We start from the raw sequence: 18,333 nt of genomic DNA, 5'->3' as shown, positions 1-18,333 counted from the left end.
TCCGGATGGCTTTAAACTCCCTTATACCATGTTTATATGTCCTGGGAGGTATTACAGAAAAATTAATGTTTATCCTACTAATTTGGTCAAAACTCTCATCGACAGAGTATAATTTAGAGGTAACTATATATTTGACAGCAAGCATACACAGTGGGTAATGTATGCATGATGAAGTTGAAATTCAGAGTTGGAAACACAGTGCACAGTGACTGTATAAATGCCTGTGAATCTCAGTCTGACTGGGAAGTGATTTGATGCCCAGTCCCCATGAGAATGCAGAGATCCATCCCTCCCTGATAGCTGTGGGACTTCAGATGTTGACACTAATGATCAATAAAGAAGGTTCTTAAGAGTGAAGAGTTTGAGATTACCCCTTTATTGACCAGAATACATCCAATTTACTGGATAGTAACCAGATGCAGGTAGTCAATATATACAGTCTATATCCTTATCAAAATAGAAAAGCAAATGAACAAAACAACAACAGATAAATAACAAATCTTCAAATGAATAGAAGGAAAACCAAATAACCAAAACAATTAAAAATAAACCAAACTTTAAATAGAGGAATTGCACTAAGCATTTTTTGCTGCTCCTTTTGCAGAATAGACTTATAGCCTGTGGCTTGCCTTGGAGACATAGTAGACAAGCAGTTAGTGATGGTAATCATCTTTTCAAGAGGAGTGGAAGTAGGTCTGTTTTGTTGGAGTGGGGGTATTAAGGAAAAAGCCATCCAACATTGAGTATAAATGATATTACAGACTTTGTCACAAAGTCTTTCCAATATTGTGAACTGATCTCCATGAAACTCTTCTGGGTGACCCATCAGGACAAGTACAAATTTACACGTGCACGGTCTTTCTGGATGACCAGCAGCTCTTGATTGATGTGCATCAGCACTTCTCTGAGTCCCTCAAAAAGTGCACACTTGCTGGAGAGAGGCAAGGTGAAAATACAGCGTATTCAATCCAAAGAAGTTAAACTAAAGGAGGAAAATGCAGTCCACAATTGCTATGGACATTACAGATGAGACGCAATAGTGGTGTATTTGCTGTGCACACTTAGTTCTCCTCCTGTAGCTCTTCTCTCCAAGGGAGATCTTGTCCTGGTCTGTGTCATGTTCGAGTTTCTGCTGGAGAATTTCAGACCTAGCAGAGCAAGGGAATAAAGATTTAGTGAGTGGTTGTCAATTCAGCTCTCCCTCTTACATCAGCTCTATTCAGTTGGATAATCCAGCATGACCTGTCAGCTGAGGTCAGTCCCTGCATCCCCAAGTGTCCTAGAGTACCTGCGCTTGGATTTATATCTCACCTTTCAAACTGCTAGAATTTGAACTGTGGACTATGCACTGTACTGGGATTAAGAGAAAAATGAGCATTTTTCCCACTGGTACAGGTATATGACACTGAATAATAACATTGTAGCTATGTCTGAATCTGAGTTCAAGAGAGGTATGAGCAACCTAGAATACCATGTGGATTCCTTCTGGAGAACATGCCCAGAATTGAGGTGAAATTTCTGATTATGTCAGCACTGAAGGAACCCGTCTAGTTTCCATTCGTAACCACTGAATCTGCAAATACACAGAGAAGCCATCTCACTTCAAATTCATGCTCACCGCACAGATCTTGTAATCACTGAGAATGTGCTCCATGCAAATCTTCCCAGCGTACACAGGGAACATTAAAGGTGATTGTGATGTAGAAACAGAACAGCACCCCTGTAAGTCTATGGCTAGTGCAAGGCAGTTTGTGAGAGGACAGAAGAGAAAATGTCCTCAGATCTTTCCGGAGAGATCACAGGAAGAAAGGAGTAGAACATAGCAAGAAATCCAGAGGATCATATATATATTGTTTCATGGGCAAAATTCACATGAACTGTACCAGAACAATACTCTGAGTAGCTCTTTAACTGCCTGAGGCTGAAATCCAGGTGGGTTGGTCATCCACCCAAAAAGGGTATTTATATAGGGAAGGATATTCAAATGGCCTCTTCCAGCCTATGTTCCTACCTGAACATTAATGCTTAATGTAAAGATTCCCCAGGATTCGCTGGAGGCATAAAAAAAAATGTTGAGTGGAATATGTACATAGTGGCCAGAGCCAATAGACAGCTCAGTCAGTGATGTGCTGTCCTCCCATAAACCGTCATAGACTCAGGGTTCTTTCTCCATTAACAATCTGGCTTAGCAAGTCCCAAAGGCTGTGTAGAGCTGTCTTGTTGCTCAGCAAAGGATCATATGTTGGTGGTGGACTAGACTCTTGTTCTTGTTCACTCTTTCAGACTTTCCCCAAAGTGTGCAACTTCTTCTAATCGGAGCTGTCTTTACCATAGCCTGAGTGACTTCATGCCCAAAGCTAGAATCATAGGAAATCTCCATAACCAGGATCCAAATCAACAAATTTTCTCCCCGTAATGTGATTGTTCCACAGATAATTTGAATAAGTAAGTAAAAGCTTGCATGGATTATCTCACACTGAATCAGAATCTATGGAAGGGCTCCATCGTATGTACACTTTTACTCCTTGGCTGATGGACGTCTGGATAGATTCTCCTTCAAGGTTACTCTGGGACCACTACAACACTGATGTGCCCTAGTTGCAATGGCAATACCTACTCCTTGTTGTGGAATCACTGGGTTAACTAAAACTTCTGTTCCACTTTCTGAACATGGCTTCTCATAGGGCTACCTGTTCTTACACTGTCAGACCCATTTGAAGCTCATCATTTCTCCTAACCCACTGAGGCTGAAATTAACTGAGAGAAAATGATGTTGATCGACAGCACTTGCAGAATGCTACACAGATAACATAGAGGAGCGCTTTGGATTATCTGTGCACCTAAAGGGGTTCCTGAAACTGCCCTGTTCTTGCACCACAGCATAGCTATGGGACTTTTTCTGGATGACGATACAATTCCAAGCAACTCAAATTCTCAATGAATAAAATCCAAGCCAAACTCCTAGGGGAAGTTGTAGTGTGCCAAGGTAGCTCGAAAGAAATGGTAGCAGGCAATGTGGAAAGCAACCTTGGAGAAGACACAGTGAGTGACATAACCTTACAGTGGGCTTTCACAATTCACAAAGAACAGAGAAGCAGAATAAACTCATGGATTTTTCTAGAGAAGCCTTGCCCTTACCTCCCAGTACTCCATTCCTTTGATGTGCTCCAAAGGATTTCAATGCAGATCAGTAGTTTTGCCCCTAATCACTTGAAAATCTAACTTTAGAGGTGTTTTTGTGTCCTCTTTTTGGGGGTTGCATATCTAATGGATTTTATTGTCCTGCTTCTACACCATAACAAAAAGGGACCTGCAAGCTCTAGGCCTGTACCATTTGTTACCCCTGTGAAACATGATTCACTTGAACATATTTCCACTCCTCCCCCAGACTTCACACGATAATTCATTCTGAAATTTTTGGAAAGAATAAATTAGTAATTTAAGTGTCCTTTTGCTGTACAGAGCTAGATGGAGAAACCAAATGACTGGGCAGCTCTATTTCATGTTTCATGGATGTAAAGTGAACGCTTAGAGTACTTTTCTCATGAAACTTGGAAATAGAGGGAAACACACGTTCACTACTGCAAACACACACACACACACACACACACACATATACCCACACACACATATACCCACACACACACCACACACACACACACACACACACACACAAACACACACACAAACACAGACACACAGATACACACTTGCATGCACAAATGAAAACTTTGCTCTTATGCAGCACATTTCCTGTTGAGTGAGGAATTAGTGGGAACAATGCTGTGTACAAGTCTCTTAGACACAAGCAAGATGTGCTGCCCTGGCCTGTACTCATTTCCACTTCAGGAAACCTTTCTATACAGATACTTGCTGGTCCGACAAGTAAGTTACATGTTTTGCACAGATAGCCTAAACAACACAACATCAAATCCCCAAGAGAGATTTCTAGGAAAAGACTCCATCAAGCTCTATGCTGACTCATCATAGGCCCCTCACTAAAACTACCCTGTTTCAGTCATAGAAGACTTTGGAAGCATCAGAGAAGGCAGTGACTCATTGTCAGTTCCCAGGAACATTTCATCACATTAGAGTTCCTGTGATATTAAAACAACCTCAATGTCAGTCAGAAAAAGGCTAAATAAATAACATACAGTGAATTTTCTGAAATGCAGCACTGTGTACAATATTGAGAGGGTATCTATCCTGAAAGAATGCAGTGCCCATGATATAGTCAGCAAAGCAATGTCAGCAGAGGGTTGCACTCTAGGATTCCATGCAAGATCATGGTGAAGCCAATAAGACAATCCAGAAACTTCCCGGGGGATAACTCTGTTCAGGTAAAGTGAAGAAATCTAATCCTTATTTTTGAAATAGCTGAATGGTTTAAGAATGTGTTGAGACAAATAAGAGAGGGGGCTCCACCTGGAACTGGACGAATGATGCAAAGACTGCTGGCAGGCACAAAACAGGAAGCTTCATGTTTGTTGAGAGACCTAGGCTTAAAGGATTAAGTTAGATAATGACTGGACAAAACTGCATGTCATGAACTGGCCTCCCCGCATGCTCCCTAAGATGCAGGTCAGCACAGCAATGCAACTTTCTTGGTGAGAATTGGGGGTACATATGGATAACTTTGTTCTTGAAGCCTCAAGTCTCTCATGCCAACCCTCAGCCTTTGAGAAACCTTTTCCACATCCTTGCTCTTCTAACCAGCTTCAGGTTGTAAGGCCCAGTTATGAACTCTCCAGGAGCACTCAAATAAGACAGGACTGACATGCTGATACACAGGCTCTGTAGTTACCCAAGATCTATGAAGCATGAAGTCACCATCTTCATATACAGGGACATGAGGGGAGGAAGAACAAAAGCCACCACAAATGACAATGAGAACCATTTCTTTGGCATTTCCACCAGGCTCTCCTCCTTGAAAACTACTTACTTCCTGAGTCTCACACGATCCCTGTAAAGAAAATGGGCTCTGGGCTTTTGCTTCATCCCTCAAAGCCCTGCTCTATTCTAAAGAGGGGCTCCCACATAGCACCCTCCATACATAATGGCATGTAGTGCTGTGCTGTGTGATCAACCTATCTCCCTTAATGAAGTGCAGATTCTCAAAGAGCAGGAGCATTTGATTTCCAAACATGCAGTTTCTTGAAAAGGGGCTATCTCCACAGAAAGCCTTGTAAACCATCACATGAATGAACACTTGGATGAGACCTAGGTCAGGACATGGATCAGTCAATAGACAGTTACATTGGTTTGCCTATGTTTATGGTAAGACATGAGGACAACCTGACCCTGAGCCCTAACCCTACCTGCTGTTGGTGGCACTGGGGTCACAGATGTTCATTCCGGCCTCTTCCCAGAGCCTCTTTGTCTCCACAGAGTATGCTGGCAGTTCAGTCTGCTCCACCAGCAGTTCTCTCTTCTCATTCATCAAAATCTGTATATTGTTCTTCAATTGAGCTTGTTCACGCAGGAGCTGGGAGTGCCTGATGCTGAACCACAAACAAAAAATGGTAAATCCCAGCCAGCTTCTATTTGCCTGTCACTCCTGCAAGTACAATCATCCCTTCAAGGGTCCTCATCCTCAGAAATCCCCAGAATAGAGCCACACTATGCAGGTTAGCACCAATTAGAGGAGGTCAAATCCAGAATCCACATTCCACATGAATCAAAGTACTTCTGAAAATCCTGACACTAAGACGGTTTATATAAATCAAGGAAGAAGAGATGGTCCATAAGGGAGCTCGTATGTCCATGGTATGGTGAAACCATCTTCATGTTGTGGGGAAAGCCCCTCTGAGGGGTAGTTGAAGACCCAATAGCTATACAATCTTTCCATGTGTTTCTCATGGATCACAGATCTTTAAATCTCCTGTCAGAGTCCTAGAGATTCAGAGTTGATTAATATTCCCATCATGGTCCAAACCTTTTCTATCTAGAGGAACTTTAACTGGGAAAATAACAATTGGAGGGTCTTCTACACCCCTCACATGTACGACAACTGAGTCCAAGAGCTACAAATCTAAGACCCTTGCCAGGAGGCAGCCTTCTTGTTAAGAGTCAGACACTACAGAACCAGAGCCCTGAATTTTGTTCAAAGTCATACAGGACAGAAGCATTCCCTGCCTAGTGCTGTGTTCTCATCTCTGTCAGCGACTCACCGGTAGGAACTGTTCACTTGTATGAGCTCCTTGTACCTCTCCATGGCATCACTTATTGAGTTGGTCATCATTTGCATAGCCATCATTCTCATCTCATGTTCAGATTGAAGGACTGGCAATTCGACATGCAGCCTGGGTTAGGTCATGGCCAAAGGAACAAATAATGTTTTGAACTCACGATTTCAGAATAAGGTGAAATGTAAATAAAAATATATAATAAAAAATTTCAAATTCAAGGAATGGTGGAAGGGAAGAAAATGGCAAACTCAAAAACCAGACCAAAACCCAACAGTGAGACTCAATCCACAGAAAATATTTCTATGTAAATAAGCAAACATTTGTTTTGAAATAAGGACTCCTTGGAATCCTGAGAGATATGGTTCTGCAAAGACTCACTATATAGGAGGGGGCAGAGCCTGAGAGCTGCCTGTTTGGGAATAACAACTGTCAAGACCACAGTTACCATTTCTAGGTCACAATAAACAATCCCTGGATAGTTAAAAAAATAAAAAACTAAAGATCAAAGCAGGTGAAACGAATTAGGTAAAATCAGACTGTTCTCTCTATTACTTAAACTCAGTATGTTCCACATACTTGCTCCTTCAAAGTATTTGTACTGGTTAAGTTTATTATCCTGGGCACAGGAAAACAGAGTCACGGTACCAGTTGGAGGGACCTGACCTTCAAGAGCTGGCCAGGTGAGCATGATGGAATTGACTAGTTTAGGAAGAAGATTCCTCCAGTCTGTGCCACAGCTTTGGGCCCAAGAGAAAGCTGTGATGACATTTCTCTTGTTTTGAAAGCAGGTATACTCAATCCTTGGTTTCTATCATTACATGAATTCCCAGAGGGTATAACTATGTTTGACAGGGAAGAGGATTTATAGCACCTCCTCCCCTCAGGAGAGTCCTGTGTGCCACCAATATATACAGAAGGAGCAAAGTGCTGTGTTGATCAATGTGGGCCTCCACATACTCATCACTATCATGACCTGCAAAGTGTTGATCAAACAAATCCTCAGACCCCATCAAAGGTCCCAGACGTCCTGATCCAGAGTAAACCACCAACAAATACTGCCACATACATACACACCAACCCATATCCAAACACACTTAGAATGCCAACTACATTCATGGAGGTGCCATAGAATCAGTGTATAATGAACAAATTCAGAGGAAAGAGTGATGACGTGCAGGCATTTCATTCACACACACAGTTGCAGCAAGTGTGACCAGGTCCTTCCAGCTGTTGACAGGACCAAGGCTAATCCAAGAGGCTCAGGGTCAAGTACAAAAGAGGTTGACCCTAAACACACAGCACCTAGCTTATCTCCCAAGCTAATGCCTGCCAACTCTACTTAAAATCCAGGATGAGAGGTGAAACTTTCTCGTGCTATGAGGAAATCTTGAGGTAGCAGAGAGAGAGCTCAAGACAGTGAACAGGTTACTGGGCATAATGACTACCTGTGGTCCCACTCATCATAGATATAAAGATCCAGGATTTGATAAAGTTCATCCCTCTCGAATTGACACTTCTGGATTTCGAATTTGAGTTCCTCCAGTTCCTTTAGACACTCCTCTTGCTTACTGATGACATTTTGGGATGATGCCTTCCTACCAAAACCTGTAGACAGATAAACCCAAGTGAATTTGCATATTTGATGGCCCATGGGCAGAATAGATCATTCTGAATCCGAAAATGAGGTTGAGGAAGGGGAAATGGTAGAGACTGGGTGAATCCGTGAAAGAGCAGAAAAGCTTTCTTAAAGGTTGATTCTTAAGCTATGTCCCTGTTCCCAACCTTTAAAGCCATACACGTGCCACACTCACTATTAAACAACCCGCGGCACTGAAAGTTATAATATGACTGAGACATAAACATCTGCGACATTGTTATATCAGATGTGGTGCAGATAATCCTGGAGTTCATAATGACTTCATAATGTTTAGCACCATCAAGCTCTAACCAAGTGTGGTCCAGCCCAAAGTGTCTGAGAACTCAATTCATGACTAGGGGTGCATCCTTCCTTGTTCTCGCCATCACACACTCATGTAACCTACAGTAATTTAGAGGATGAAGTGCTTCAACTCCCAAACATGGATGGTCACATTGTTAATCTCACAGTGCCTCCTCCTGCAAATCATTGACACTCATAGTTAAAAAGCTTCAAGAAAAGACACTGAAGTCTTACAACTTTATGGCTTTCTCTCAAATTAAAGATCAGGAACTCCTGACTCTTGGTTTGCCTTTGAAAAATCCCAAGGCTCCTGATTGTAAGGCCTAGTCTTAGAAGGCACATCTCAAACCTACCTCCTTGAGGATGTTCCCCAACTCTGCCCACGACTCACCAAGCCTTCCCAAGAATGATTTCCTCCTTCCTGTTTCACTAGAGAGGGGGTCAGCTTCCCTCTGACCTGGTGCGGTCTCTCCTTGATCAACACTTTCCTTCCGAAATAGCCTGAGCAGCTGGCGAAACATGCCTGCTTGTGAACCCAAAGGGAACTGAAGTAATATCCCAAAGGCAGTTGGTGTCACCACAACACTGGTGACATCACAGAAGATTCTTGGGATCTCTTAGATACAATAGAGTGTCCAGTGAACGGCTTACTGGTGATGTCACTGGAAAATTCTATGGCCTACCTACTAACCAGCTCTCCCCACACTGATGAATTTCTGTGGGGACCCTTTCCTCCAGTCTCCCATGTGTCACTGGGAATACCATTTGGCAACCTCTATTTCAAAGCTACATATGTCTCTCTGCTTCATTAGAAGTCAACAATGCAATTGCTGGGGAGGGTTTCTTACAACCCTGAATTGGAGAACAGATTTTTCTTAGCACCCAAATCTCTAGGGACCAAGGAGGAGGGAGATTTTTCTTAAAAGTAAATCTACTACTCGAGACAATGCATGTGACATGTTTTTCGATTTCTAAGCTTTTCCCTTTTTGTGGAGGCCAATATATTTCTTCTATACCTCTGAGTGTATAAAACCTGGAAATAATTGCTTACTGTGCAGTCCTTGAAAGCCGACATTGTTTCCATTTACATATCCATGTATTTCACAAAATCAATGGTCTACAATCCTATTTTTTTGCAATAAAAACTCCTTTTCCTTGGGATCATAGGGATCAACTACAGGGCATATATAAAACAATAAATTTCTGTCTGTTTTATATATTATGTAGGACATCCTCCCTTTCTCAAATATAACAAGAGAATTAAATTGGACATCAGTGAGCAAATGTCAACCTGGACCTTGTGTTACTACATTGTAACTACATAACCATCACTTCTCCAATATCCTTCTCCGTGAATAGACAAGTCTAGGCATGAGAATATTGGGGACTACACCATGATCTTTTACTTGTAGCAAACATAAGAATCCGGAGGACGGGAAGGGAGTGGAATGGCCTGAGTTCAGGTTGAACCTCAATTTTAATGGGTCCATACGTTCAGGAGGGAGTCTATTTGGCATTGTGATATATGGATTCTGTCTTCTTATCATAGGTGTTATAATAATTCAACATGAATGTGTGCTATAATGCCAGCCCACCTCAGAGATGTAAGAGTGAAAATCATGTCTGACCTTTCTGGGAAGAACTCTGCCTTTTACTACCATCTGGAGTTATACAACATCACTATACAAAGCTCAGAAGAGAGGGGTGCAGATGTGCGGGCCTTAGAAGTTGAGGATCTTTTCTACTGATTAAGCCACTTGTTTTTCCTATGTAATTTTACCCTTGCTCTTTTACTAATGGTGGCTGACTTCTTTCCTGGCCTGAGGTAAACTGGAGTCCAATCTTTTGGATTACCGAACCTTCTAATTTTTGAGATGACAGTCCCACCAAGGGTCCTACTGCATACAGAAGGTATGAATAAGTCTCAGGGGCTGGAGTAAGTTAAAAACGTCTGTGACAACAAAGAACTGATTAAGAAAACAAGAGCCCAGCTGCTCATCAAGATCACAGTTGTATGATAGTAAGAAAATGTGAATAGGGCTCAGGTGAAAAGATAAATTAATTAGGAGTTCATAGGCCTAGAAGGGTTATCCTTTGCTCTCAGTGGAGCTGCCCTTCTTTCTGCCATTCCTCACCCTCTGCCACATGACCAGAGACTTCCCCAAACAACTGGCTGGCCTTGGTCAAAGACCTGCCAGGGCTTCTCCCTGTAGAATAGGACATGTAGAGTCCTTGAGGACTCACCAAGAGGTCTCCTCCACACAGGTTCCTTGTTGTCAAAGGGAAATGTTCCTGCAGAATCCTGCCATGGCATCAGGAATTTCAACCTGGCTGCTCTTGGTCCAGCTCACTGGGTGCAGGCCTGAGGCCCAGGGGTATCTGGGGAAAGAAGTAGCAGGGACTACCTCACAGCTCTCCTTTGTTGGATGCAACTACTAGGACTGTGATGGGATTTTTGTTTCTTGTGTGTTTATTAGAAATACCTACAAAGCTGATTAAAGTTGTAACATGCCTTCATACCCAGCGTGCAGAATGTTTTTAAATCGTTGTTGTTCCTGTTTTATGTTTGGATTTTGTTTTTTAATCCCCTCAGGAAATTTCCCTGTGCTTAGAATGTTAAGCACATGCTCAGGAGGGATCGATTATTCAAGTTAGGCAAAGCTTTTGTTCTCACCATCACTCCACAGATGATGCCATTACTTAATTTGAAATAAGAAAACAGTTATAGAGAAGTAAATTAACCTGTAAGCTATCACCGAAGAAACACATCATGATTGTGGAATGGCACCCCAGTATTTTGTATTTCCTAAGTTATTTTTATTTTAAACTTTTTTATTGGATTTTTTTGGGTACATTTCATCTTTTTTAAATCCTTAAAGGTATCTTTTATTCCTCTCGTACCATTTACAAGGTGGAATTTCACCTGTAATTGTTAGTCTAGATAGTTTAGTCAATGGCTTAGATATCATCTTGGCCTAGTTTCCTTGGCATAAGCTGAGTTAGAAGCAGACTCAAAGGTTCAGGACTCAACAAATAATGAATTCCACTACATCTGGATACCTAGACTCACAGCCAGGAAGGGACTGTATTTCCATTCACTATTTAAAAAAAAGATGCAGTTCATTAACATGTAAAAAATTTCTCAAGTATAGTAAAGTGTTTACCATGGTCATACAGTTTTTCAAATACCTGGCATTCATCTTTTTCCAAAACCTAAAATATCTTTCTTATTCACATTTTTTGATTATTTTTTGGTACTAGTATCATTTTTTTAAATTTCAGTTTTTTTAATAGATATATATGTTTTATTCAAACGTTATTCCCTTTCCCAGCTTTTGGTACATAAGCCCCCCTGCCGTGCCCTTTCCCATATGTATGCTCCCCCAATCCATGCCACTTAGAAACCCCTTCCCGGACATTTCCCTGCACTTAGGGTCCAACCTTGTTAAGAACAAGGGCTTCCCCTTCCACAGGTGCCCCAGCAAGGCTATTCTCTCCTACATATGCAGTTGGACCCCTGGGTCAGTCCATGTATAGTCTTTTGCTAGTGGTTTATTTGGTTGGCATTGCTGTTCTTATGGGGTTGCAAGCCCTTCAGCTCTTTGAATCCTTCCTCTAATTCCCATAAAGGGTGTCCTGTTCTCAGTTCAGCAGTTTACTGCCAGCACTGACCTCTTTATTTGACATGCCCTGTATGTGTCTCTCAGGGGAGATGTATATCCGGTCCCTTTCAGTAAGCACTTTTTAGCTTCATCAGTCTTACCTAGTTTTGGTGACTGTATATATATGGGCCACATGTGGGGCAGACTCTGAATGGCTGTTCCTTCAGTCTCTGCTTTAGATTTGGCCTCCATATCCCCTCCTATGGATATTTTTGTTCCCCATTTTAAGAAGGAGTAGGAGCATCTGCACTTTGGTCATCCTTCTTCTTGAGTTTCCTGAGATCTGTTGATTGCATCTTGGGTAATTTGAGGTTTTGGTCAATATCCACTTATCAATGAGTGCATACTGTCAATGAGGGGTGCTGAGTACCTGGAAGAGAATGGGGGACAAGAGACGCGAAGAAGGACGCCAAGACAAGAGTCTTATCAAGGTGACAATTTTATTTTTCCCCAAGGCTGAATTTGTACCATAAAAAGGGTAACAGAGAGAGGAGAGAAGTAAGAAAATTTACCCACGCCAAGGACAAAATATTCGTGTGGTCAGGGAATTGGCTGATGTTGACAGGTTGTCAGAAAACTCACAGGTTTGTAATATCTATTAGTCAACAGGATGTTGGTTTTTCAGAAAGGTTACAGGTCATCACATTGGGTATCTTAACGTCACACGTTATCATATGATTATTCATCTTGACCACCACATTTGTATTAGTCTTCTGCAGCTGGCTGGGGTTTTTCCATGAACCCAGTCATACTTAATGCTAACCATAATAATAACATCAATAATGGAGGGCTTCAAGGCCATCGCTCCCAAGAGCATATCAAGTGTGCTTTTCTGTGATTGGATTACCTCACTGTGGATGATATTTTCTAGTTCTTTCCATTTGCCTATGAATTGAACGTAGTCATTGTTTTTGATAGCTGAGTGGTACTCCATTGTGTAGATGTACCACATTTTTCGAATAAATTCCTCTGTTGAAGGACATCTGGGTTCATTCCAGCTTCTGGCTATTATGAATAAGGCTGCTATGAACATAGTGGATCATATGTGTTGTTGTATGTTGGAGCATCTTTTGAGTATATGCCCAGGACAGGTATAGCTGTGTGCTCAGGTAGGGCAATGTCCAATTTTCCAGGAACGTTCAGACTGATTTCCAGAGTTCTTGTACCAGTTTGCAATCCCAGCGACAATGGACGAGTGTTCCTCTTTCTCCACATCCTCGCCAGCGTCTGCTGTCACCTGAGTTTTTGATCTTAGACATCCTGACTGTTGTGAGGTGGATTCTTAGGGTTGTTTTGATTTGCATTTCCCTGATGACTAAGGATATTGAGCATTTCTTTAGGTGCTTTTCAGCTATTCTATATTCCTCAGCTGAGAATGTTTTCTTTAGCTCCGAACCCCATTTATTAACAGGGGTGTTTGGCTCTCTGTACTCTAACTTCTTCTGTTTTGTGTATACTTTGGATATTAGCCCTCCATCCGATGCAGGATTGGTAAAGATTTTTTCCCAATCTCTGGGTTGCCTTTTTGTCCTAATGACACTGTCCTTTGCCTTACAGAAGCTTTTCAGTTTTATGAGGTCCCATTTGTCGATTCTTGATCCTAAAGCATAAGCCATTGGTATTTTGTTCAGGAAATTTTCCTTAGTGCTCATGTCTTCTAGACTCTTCCCTACTTCTTATCCATTACTTTTAGTGTATCTGGTTTGATGTGGAGGTCCTTGATCCACTTGGACTTAAGCTTTGTACAGGGTAATAAGAATGGGTCAACTTGCATTCTTCTACATGTTGACCTCCAGTTGAATCAGCACCATTTGTTAAAAATACTATCTTTCTTCCATTGGATGTTTTACCTCCTTTGTCAAAGATCAAATGACCATAGGTGTGTGGGTTCTTTTCTGTGTCTTCAATTATGTTCCACTGAGCTGCCTGTCTGTATGCCAATACCATACAAACTATTGCTCTGTAATACTGCTTGAGGTAAGAGATGGTGATTCCCCCAGAAGGTCTTTTATTGTTGAGTATAGTTTTGCTATCCTGGGTTTTATGTTAACCAAATGACGGCAAATTGCACTTTCTACCTTTATAAAGAATTATGTAGGAATATTGTTGGTGATGGCATTGAATCTGTAGATTGCCTTTGACAAAATGGTCATTTTTTACCATATTCATCCTGCCAATCTATGAGCATGGGAGATCTTTCAATCTTCTGAGACCTTCTTCAATTTCTTCAGAGATTTGAAGTTTTTGTCATACAGATTTTTTACTTGCTTGGTTCAAGTAACAGCAAGTTATTTTTTATTATTTGGGACTATTGTGAAGGGTGTCATTTCCCTAATTTCTTTCTCAGCCTGTTTACCCTTTGAGTAGAGGAAGACTACTGAATTGTTTGGGTTAATTTTATACTCGGACAGTTTGCTGAAGTTGTTGATCAGGTTAAGTAGTTCTCTGGTAGAATTTTGGTGTTGCTTAAGTAGACTATCATATCATCTTCAAATATTAGTGTTTTGACTTCATCCCTTCTAATTTTTTCCCTTTGACCTACTTTCATTGTTTGATTGCTATGGCTAGGACGTTAAGTACCATATTGTACTTAAGTAGGGAAAGAGTGGGCAGCCTTGTCTAGTCCCTGATTTTAGTGGGATTCCTTCAATACTCTAAGTTTAGTTTGATGTTAGGTACAGGTTTGATGTATTTTGCATTTTCCTATATTTAGATTCAGGCCTTCAATTCCTGATCTTTCCAGGACTTTATTAATGAAAGGGTAATGAATTTTGTCAAATGATTTCTCAGCATCTAATGAAATGATCATGTGGTTTTGACTTTGTTTATATGATGAATTTCGTTGATGGACTTCCGTATATTAAACCATCCCTGCATCCTTGCCATGAGGCCTACTTGACCATGATGGATGATTGTTTGGATGTGTTCTTGGATTCAGTTTGCAAGAATTTTATTGAGCATTTTTGATCAATATTCATAAATCAAATAGGTCTGAATTTCTCTATCTTTGTTGTATCCTTGTGTGGTTTAGGTATAAGAGTAATTGTGGCTTCATAGAAGGAGTTTGGTAGTGCTCTGTCTGTTTCCATTTTGCGGAATAGTTTGGACAGTATTGGTATGAAGTCTTCTATGAAGGTCTGATAGAATTCTGCACTAAATCCATCTGGTCCTGGGCTCTTTTTGGATGGGAGATGTTTAATAGCAGTTTCTATGTCTTTATGAGTTATGGGGTTGTTTCGATGGTTTATTTGTTCCTGATTTAACTGTGGTACCTGGTATCTGTATAGAAAATTGTCCATTTCCTCCACATTTTCCAGTTTTGTTGAATATATGTTTTTGTAGTAGGATCTGATGATCTTTTTAATTTCTTCAGATTTTGTTGTTATGTCTCCCTTTTATTTCTGATTTTATTAATTTGGATACACTCTCTGTGACCTCTGGTTAATATGGCTAAGCGTTTATGTATCTTGTTGATTTTCTCAAAGAACCAGCTCGTGGGTTTGCTGATTCTTTTGATACTCGGTTTTGTTTCTTCTTATTTGATTTCAGCCCTGTGTTTCATTATTTCCTGCCTTCTACCTCCCTAGGGTTTATTTAATTTTTTCTAGAGCTTTTAGGTGTGCTGTCAAGCTGCTGACATATGCTCTCTCTTGTTTCTTTTTGCAGGCATACAGAGCTATGAGTTTTCCTCTTAGCGCTGCTTTTATTGTGTCCCATAAGTTTGGGTATGTTGTATCTTCATTTTCATTAAATTCTAAGAAGTCTTTAATTTCTTTCTTATGTCTGCCATGACCAAGTTGTCATTGACTTCAACTTCCATGTATATGTGGGCTTTTTGTCCTATTTGTTGTTATTGATCAGCAGCCTTAGTCCGTGGTTTTTTGATACGAGGCATGGGATTATTTCTACCTTCCTGTATCTGTTGAGGCCGGTTTTGTGACCGATTATATGGTCAATTTTGGAGAAGGTACAATGGGATGCTGAGAAGAAGGTATATCCTTTGGTTTTAGGGTGGAGTGTTCTATAAATATATGTTAAATCCATTTGTTTCATAACCTGTTAGTCTTTCTGTGTCTCTGTTTAATTTCTATTTCCCTGATCTGTCCATTGATGAAAGTGGCGTGTTTAAATCTCCTACTATTATTGTTTGTGGTGAAATGCATGATTTTTTGAGCTTTAGAAAGGTTTCTTATTGTTTAGAGACACAACTGCTATATACTTGACAAATATAGCAATCGGCCAGAATAGAAAGCATGTGACTGTTGGCCACATGAGGATGAGTTTCTTTCAAAGATCATCATGATTTTTGGTAAGATCTTCCTTGTAATTGGTGGCATGGCTTCTCACAAACATGGTCCAGTTGTCTAGAATCTCCTCCTTGGTCAGCATCTCATCCTTGTTTTTATCTGACTCATACACCAGATGCTGGGCCTCAGCCTGTGCATGGTCATAGTCCTGAGGGAGGATCCAATGGTGAATCTCATCCTAATCCAGTTTCCCATCCTTGTTCAGATCTGGGAAATCATTGAACTGCTCCCCAGACAAAACCCAGTAGGTCTCAGGGCAATTGTCCTCGTGAGAAAAAGATGTCCACAATGTACTCATACTCGTCCACAAAACCATCCCCGTTCTTGTCGATATTCTCCAGTGTTTCCAGAACTACAATCTCCTTCATATGTTCTAAATCCTCTTAGTGCAGAAAAGCAATGAACCCGTCCTGAGTAGCTGTCAGGTCACCGTCAAGGCCTTAAACCTCCTCTCATCTCGTGGAGGCAACTTTTTAAAGTTGTGATGATCAGAGCTATCTTGGAATTCAGCAAGGTTTCCCAGGTAGTAGCCATATGTAGCCTGCTTGTATTCTTCCCAGGAGATTTTTCATCTATGTCCCTATCATAATCCTTCCAGAGTTTAGCCACATTTTGGTTGATGTATCTTTTCTGTACCTGTTTGATCCAAACTTTCAGATCCTCAGTAGTAACAAGGCTGCCTTCATCACTGTCAATTGGATCAACAATTTTCCCCAGCCTCTCCTGCTCTCGTCCAGGATTAGCTATCAAAGGTCTTGGAGTCCTCTTTGCCCAGGAAGACCTCATGATCGTACAGGAAGCTGTGATTATTCTCTGGTGGCCACCCGCCCTGCTCTGAATCGGGACAAACCATGTGCTCCTTGCTCATCATGCTCTTGGCATGAACGCCAGGACCAGTGCCAGCAGCAGCCCATGGAGAGTCCCAGGCTGACACCATGCACCACAGTCGCGATCAAAGGGAGGCAGCAGGGAAGTAGGGGCTCAGAGCAGCTTAACCGCTGTCCCTTCCCCAGAGAGGGCTTTTGTTACATTTCGAATGTTATCCATTTTCCTGGTTTCCACAAAACCCCTTATAAAACCCCCTCCCCCTTCTACTGTGAGGGTGTTACCACACCCACCCAAACACCCAGGCCTATCTGCCTCCCTGTTCTGGTTTCCTCTACACTGGGGCATCAAGCCTTGACAAGACCAAGGGCTTCTCCTCCCATTTGTGCCCAAGAAGGCCATCCTCTTCTACATATGCAGCTGTAGCCATGGGTCTGTCCATGTGTACTCTTTGGATGGTGGTTTCGGTCCTGGGAACTCTGGGTGTTTCTTAGTGTTGTTCTTATGGGACTGTAAACCCCTTCAGCTCCCTCAATCCTTTCTCTTACTCCTCCATTGGGGACCCTGCTCTCAGCTGAATGGTTGGCTGCAAATATCTGCCTCTGTATTTGTCATCCTCTTTACCCCACTCTTTTGAGCAGATCACCACAGAGCAGCGAAGATGTATTGTCTTGGCCTGATGATGTACAGACAAATAGATGATTTCTTAATTCTTATGATGGTTCTATAAGAATTCCTAAAATTAGATTAGTAATTTTAAGCTCCTTTATAATGGGACAGCTATTATGTTTTCTCTGGTAATCAAAATTGCATTGAGAACTCTTCCTTCTTAAACTTTCACGAGTGAATTGCTTCTGCAATACCAAGCAGGCATCTACAAATTAGAACCCAATCTAAGAGGGTATAAAGCAATTAACAAATGTTCATTAAAAGAGAACTAATGATTTACTATAGGTGCAAGGACTGAACGTAAATAATTGACTGGATTTGCCTATAGGCAATTTCACTTATTCTTTTCTCATAAAAATTACAGCTTTTAACTCTCCATGAACATGCAGAGCCAGTGACAGATGGTGACAGTTTATCCTGATGATTACTCTTCATGGATATGCATGTAAACATTCTCTGTCGTAAACTGATTATCCAACTTATGATTTGAATTCCTGTGCAAACTTGTGGTGAACTTTTCACCATGTGATGCTGTGTTCAGAAAGATATACAAATGCTGAGGACAAAGAGACAGAAAGCTTTTTAGACAGAACTGAACTGAAGAGAACAGAACTCAAGAAGAACTTAGAAGTAAAGGCATAGCGTTGAGAGTAAGGCATTGAGAGTAAGGGAATTATTGTGTCATAAGAGCAAGAGGAAAGGAGATAAGAAGAAGAGAGCAAGGAGAACCTTATAAGTCAAAC

General features: G+C 41.3%; 1 protein-coding gene across 2 annotated transcripts in view; it reads right to left on the bottom strand.

Moving 5' to 3' along the window:
• Positions 1–360: 360 nt before the first annotated feature.
• LOC134480535 (uncharacterized) overlaps positions 361–18,333 on the bottom strand; it is a 55,073-nt gene continuing 37,100 nt past the window's right edge. The window contains exons 2-6 of one of the 2 annotated variants that reach the window (XM_063268068.1): positions 11,891–12,159; positions 7,634–7,793; positions 6,171–6,302; positions 5,319–5,501; positions 361–1,148 (exon numbers count right to left, since the gene is read on the bottom strand). In XM_063268068.1, coding sequence (XP_063124138.1) covers positions 983–1,148; positions 5,319–5,501; positions 6,171–6,302; positions 7,634–7,793; positions 11,891–11,981 — 732 coding nt within the window. In that variant the 5' untranslated portion in view covers positions 11,982–12,159 and the 3' untranslated portion in view covers positions 361–982. Of the gene's footprint in view, positions 1,149–5,318; positions 5,502–6,170; positions 6,303–7,633; positions 7,794–8,518; positions 9,081–11,890; positions 12,160–18,333 lie in introns of those variants that run through there. The other variant, XM_063268067.1, reaches the window with a different exon arrangement.

This window comes from Rattus norvegicus, chromosome 9, assembly GCF_036323735.1.
Source record: "Rattus norvegicus strain BN/NHsdMcwi chromosome 9, GRCr8, whole genome shotgun sequence".
NCBI classification, from domain to species: domain Eukaryota; kingdom Metazoa; phylum Chordata; class Mammalia; order Rodentia; family Muridae; genus Rattus; species Rattus norvegicus.
The sequence above is the reverse complement of the archived record's forward strand: the minus strand, read 5'-3'. Positions and strand labels throughout refer to the sequence as shown.